Source organism: Octodon degus, unplaced genomic scaffold (genome assembly GCF_000260255.1).
Source record: "Octodon degus isolate 3935 unplaced genomic scaffold, OctDeg1.0 scaffold00029, whole genome shotgun sequence".
Taxonomy (NCBI): Eukaryota; Metazoa; Chordata; class Mammalia; order Rodentia; family Octodontidae; genus Octodon; species Octodon degus.
The window spans coordinates 6,176,236-6,181,712 of NW_004524605.1; the positions used below are offsets into that span (position 1 = coordinate 6,176,236).

At 37.5% G+C, this 5,477-nt stretch overlaps 2 protein-coding genes across 3 annotated transcripts in view; one reads left to right on the forward strand and one right to left on the reverse strand.

The window, feature by feature from the left end:
- Positions 1-5,477, reverse strand: part of Cdkl3 (cyclin dependent kinase like 3) — a 76,073-nt gene that overhangs the window by 56,497 nt on the left and 14,099 nt on the right. For both annotated transcript variants that reach the window (XM_023713081.1, XM_023713082.1), the window contains exon 3: positions 879-1,073. In XM_023713081.1, the coding sequence (XP_023568849.1) occupies positions 879-1,073 (195 nt within the window). The remainder of the gene's footprint in view (positions 1-878; positions 1,074-5,477) is intronic.
- The window catches only part of Ube2b (ubiquitin conjugating enzyme E2 B), a 43,188-nt gene that overhangs the window by 3,768 nt on the left and 33,943 nt on the right, over positions 1-5,477 (forward strand). The window lies entirely within an intron of this gene.

Sequence of the window (5,477 nt, forward strand, 5' to 3'; positions counted from 1 at the left end):
CAATAAATAAATAAATAAATAAATAAATAAATAAATGAAAAACACTTTCCTATTAATCCATTAATAAGACAGATATAATACATTAAAAAAAAAGGCAATGCTAAAATCAACATTAAAATTTGGAATAAGTGATCATCTCTTTCTTGAGTTTCCATAGATTAAATGACAAGGCCTTATATCTTTTAGCCACTTGGTTTTCTCTCTCTTCCCCTGAAGGCATCTATACCAGCTCACTATTGGGCTGACTTACTCTCTAGTTCCTTCAGATCTTCCCATTAGGCAGGGGATATACCTCAGTGGCACAGGGCCTGTCTGGCCAGTGTGAGGTCATGAATTGACACCCGGTACCACAAAGGAAAACAGAAAAGCCTCTCATCAGCCCATGACCCATGACTTTCAATATTATCATGTACTTTCCCAGTTAAACGTGCTCCAAGTGACTGTTGACCCTTCTAAACCCATCATCAATACTACCTTTGGCACCTCATACTCAGTCTGTTCTAGTTACAATTATTACGTACTCAGTAAATGTTTTTAAGTTCTCCAACAAAATTATCAGGCAGTGATACTTACCATAACTATTTTCAAGATGTCCCTTAGTACTGTAGGGGAAAAGAATTATAACACCTTCATAAAAATGAAATGGTTGGGCTGGTGAGATGGCTCAGTGGTCTAAAGCACCTACTTAGAACAAGCTTAGCAAAGCACAGGGACCGCGGTTCAATCCCCCAGCACCACATGCCAGCCAGCCCCGCCCCCTGGTGGGCTGAGTTGGCTACACACACACATAAATAAATAAATTTTTAAAAAATGAAATGTTTAAATGACACTCATGATTCATATTCATCCTATACTGTGGCTTACTATAAAACACTTACATTATTATTGTGAAGATATTCAATTGCTCGAAGGATCTGGAAGAGGTATTTTCTAAGTCGTCTACTCTCTAGTCCATGACAATAGTGTTGTAACTCATCTAACACTGTGTGGTCAATAAATTCAAATACCAAGTGAATTTTCTTTTTCTGTTTAAAAACTTCAATCAGAGTGACCAGGTTTTCATGATGAAATTGCTATATAAGAAATAAGATTAAAAAAAAAGATTTCAATAAATTATTTCAATCACAATAATTTATATATAATATCTATATAATTTTGAACAAATATTCTCAGCTTCTTTTCTTCCATGTATTTCAACAAAATGTCCTCGACTGATTTATTTCCTATTTTAAGAATATTTTTAGCCATTTTATGGTCAATATTTATATAGAAGACACTGTGATGTGTTGCTTTCCCTCAAGTTGGCATTAATTTAAATTAAGAAGTGATGTAAACCACTAAGAAGAATATATGCTGTTTATCAATAAAACTTTGAAAAAAAAAAAAAAAAGAAGTGATGTAGGAGGGGGGCTGGGAAGATGGCTCAGTGGAATAAGCGCTTCCTTGGCAAGCACAAGGTCCTGAGTTCAATCCCTGGTTCCGCCAAAAAAAAAAAAGAAAAAAAAGGAAGTGATGTAGGGGCTGGGGAGATGACGCAGTAGAATAAGTGCTTCCCTGGCAAGCGCTTATTCTGCTTAGCCATCTCCCCAGCCCTAACATCTGAAATTTAAAAGGTCCTTATGTTTTTCTAGTTAAATTGATCTGAGGCTTTTTTTTTTCCTGGGTTTTTATTTTTATTTTTTGTGCTGGGGATTCAATCCAGGGCCTTGCACATGCTAAGCAAACCATCTACCACCCAGCTGTGCTTCCACCCCTACAGTCAGTACATTTTCAAATGAGTGTGACCTTCAACACCATCAACACCTATGCGACTTGAACTTACATTAATTATTCTTTAAATTTTGGCCATAACTCTAGAGAGTAAACTATAAGTTCTAGGGGACTTTAAAACCTGTCAGACTACACCAAAAAAACATAAAGTCTTGAAAATCCTCAGATATATGAAATTCCAATTTATAAACATAGGAACTGTACATACATATGCAATTGCATGTAATTTTTGTTCTTTGTTACCATGATTTTTTTTTAATCTTTTATTTAGTACAGGGTCTCAAGATGCAGTTCAGACTTGTAGTGATCCTATCTCAGCCTCCCCAGTAATAGGATTACAGTTGTACACCACGACACTGGGTTTCTGTGGCCTACACGGCATGTGGTACCAGGGATTGAACCTGGGTCCTTGTGTTTGCCAGGCACGCACTTAGACCACCAAGCTATCTCCCTGGCCCCTGTTAAAATGATTTTAAAATATCAAAAGTGGCCATATATCTGCTTAGGAAACTAATCAGGCTTAATGGCCTGTATTGCCCATTGTATCTTTTAACAAAATGACATTATCACATTCAATTTTTTTGGGGGGTGGGGGCAAAACCAGGAATTGAACTCAGGCCATTGCACCTGCCAGGCAAGTTTTTATTCTACTGAGCTATCTCTTCTGCCCTATCACATTCGATTCTGAAATATTTAACAATTTTTTTCACATTATCAATCACAAAAGAACTTTTAAAAACTGGCAAATTATCAATCACATTTATTTGGCTAAGAATTAAGGGGTTTATCTTCAGTATTGGAATGATTAAAAATATATACTTTCACTTCACAAAATTTGCCTTTATTCCAGTGGCAAAATGTCTATTTTTCTTCCTCTCTGTAACTAGAGACTACAAGCCTTGAATCATGACTTTTGGAAGAACATGCCAAAATCCAGTGCCAGATTCCTTTTCTAATTTTGCTCCCAAAGATGCCAGGATGCTACAGCAACAACGTACAGGTAACAGAGAAAAGACTGGCTGCTTTTAGACACTACACTATTCATCTCTCACCCAAGAAAAAATGACTGGCTTCCTGTCTAGTTTTTATTTTAAAGACGGGCTAACACAGTGAAAGGTTAATATGAACTAATGTTATTCGGGCAGTCTCACCCAGGGTCAAGGAATAAGATGCTTTTTCAGATAAATCATGAAAACCCTACAAATCAGACTGGGCATGGTGGCGCGCACTTGTAATCCTAGATCTTGGGAGGCTGAAAACAGGAGAATCACTGTAAGTCCAATAGACTCTGTAGACCCTGTGTTAAACACATAAAAACAAAACAAAACAAAACAAAAAAAAACTAGAAATCTTCTATTCCTCTTCTTTCTGTATTACTAGACAGCTTTTCTACAGATATTCTGTGATTTATTAAATGAAGTTACCTGTCATCTATTTAATGAAATTGGAACTGATAAAGATTTAGTTCAAATTGAGCAATTTTGACTACACTTCTTTTTCTTTGTACTTTAGGGAAGGGTTTACAGTGAGTTCAGGGTCTCACTACTAGATCAGACTTGTAGTGATCTGCCTGTTTTCAGCCTCCCAAGAGCTGGATTACAGGCACGCACCACCACACCCAGTCTCAATTGCCAGCTCAGTGAGCCTCGGCGGGGCAGGGCCAGCACAGCAGGCCTGGGGATTTAACCTGTGGTCCCTGCGTCTGCTTGCATGCGCTTTAATTTGCTGAGCTATTGGGCCAGCACTGGCAATACTTTTAGACTAAGAATGTTAACCCAAGAAATCTCTTACTTGAATTACAATATACTAAATTTAAAAATCTTACAAAAATCCAGTAAGAGTAGTTAAGGTTGGGGTCCGGGGAGATGGCTCAGTGGAATAAGCACTTCCCTGGCAAGCATGAGGGCCTGAGTTCAATCCCCAGTTCCAGAAAAAAAAGGAAAAAAATCAGTTTAAGAGCAACAAGTTAAAGAGCAAGAGATATTACATGCAAGAGTCTCCTAATCAGATTATCACAGTATCACAGTGTGCAAATGCCTCAAAATTATTATGCCTTAGGTCATCAGACGCAGCACTGGTAGCTATCTATCTTCACAACATGCCTTTATTATTTACAAGCAGAGCAGTTCTAACTAGTCACAGATACCTAATGTCAATATACTAACTTTTTATCTAGAAAACAAAACGATCCATGATATCTAATATACATTTACAAAGAAAGCTTTTCTTTTTGAGACAAGGCCTCACTTTGTAGTTTAGGCTGGCCTTAAACTCACTGTGTAACCCAGGCTGGCCTCCAATTCAAGGCTCTTCTGCCTCAGCCTCTTGACTGGGATCACAGGCATGCACCATCATGCCTAGCAAGAATAACCCTTGTGTGACATAAACAAGAACACCTGCTTTCACCACATATAAAACACTTAAGACTACATTGTTAAAATCATAAACCTTGAAGCATCTAGATGGATCTCAATAAATACATATTTCAGGGCCAGGGTGATGGCTTGGTGGAATAAGCACTTCCTTGACAAGCGCAAGGGCCTGAGTTTAATCCCCGGTTCCGCAAAAAATAAAAATAATAAATAAATAAATACATATTTCATTCACTAGTTTTGTATCTAATCATCAAGAACCATTAATGCAGGCCAGGGAGATGGCTCAGTGGAATAAGCACTTCCCTGGCAAGTGCAAGGGCCTGAGTGCGATCCCTGGTTCTGCAAAAAAAAAAAAAAAGAACCATTAATGCTTCTAATGGTGTTTGTAAATAGACTATCATGTCCACATCTTGTACAGCAATTAACCAGTAGGAAGAATGTATGCAATGTGTTAATTATTGAAACTGTCCTACCAATTTGATTTGAAACTCTCATTACTATTTGTTTCTCAATAAAATTATGAAAATAAAATAAAATAAAAATTAAAAAAAGAACCATTAATGCTTCTTCCACACTCAGTTCTTTCCCATAAATTGACCCATCATACTTACAAACAATTCTATCTTCTGCCCTCTCATTTTCCCCCTATTTATAAAAGCCTAGCGGCATCTTTACTTAAATTCCTGTCATCTCAAGTCAACATTTCCAAAACGGAACTACTTTCCAACTGATGTCTTTTTTGGGGCTTTCAGACTTCCATCAGTTGGCACAATCACTGAATTTCAAAGATATGCCTCCTGCCTTTATATATCCTTCTACACTCTTTGGATGTCTTGTTTTACAACAAATTCGTTCTACTTTTGCTGCCATTCACATTCCTACATTCTAGAAAAGGCCCGCGTGACATTTACTACTATTCTAGGATTAAATTCCTAACAGTTTCTTTTTTGCTATTCTACATGATGCTAGATTAATTTTATAGTTCATACTGAATTCAAAATCTTCACTTTCACCTCTCACAAAATCAAATTTTGACTCAGCCTAGGAGGACTTAAAATCTGCCTCCAATTTACTGCACTAACCTTACCTCTTTCCAGTTCTGCACAGAAAACTCTACAGGTAAATCCTTTTTCCCCCCCTGCTTTTGATTTTTGTCCTTTTGTCCTGTGTTAGACTTCCTGAATTCATGCTGTTCTCCTATGCTGAAACTTGGTAGTTCCTCCAACTTCTCTAAATCTTGCATATCCTTTAAAGCTGAAGCCATGGGGCTGGGGAGATAGCTCAGTAGAATAAGTGCCTTCCTGGCAAGCACAAGGTCTGAGTTCAAACCCT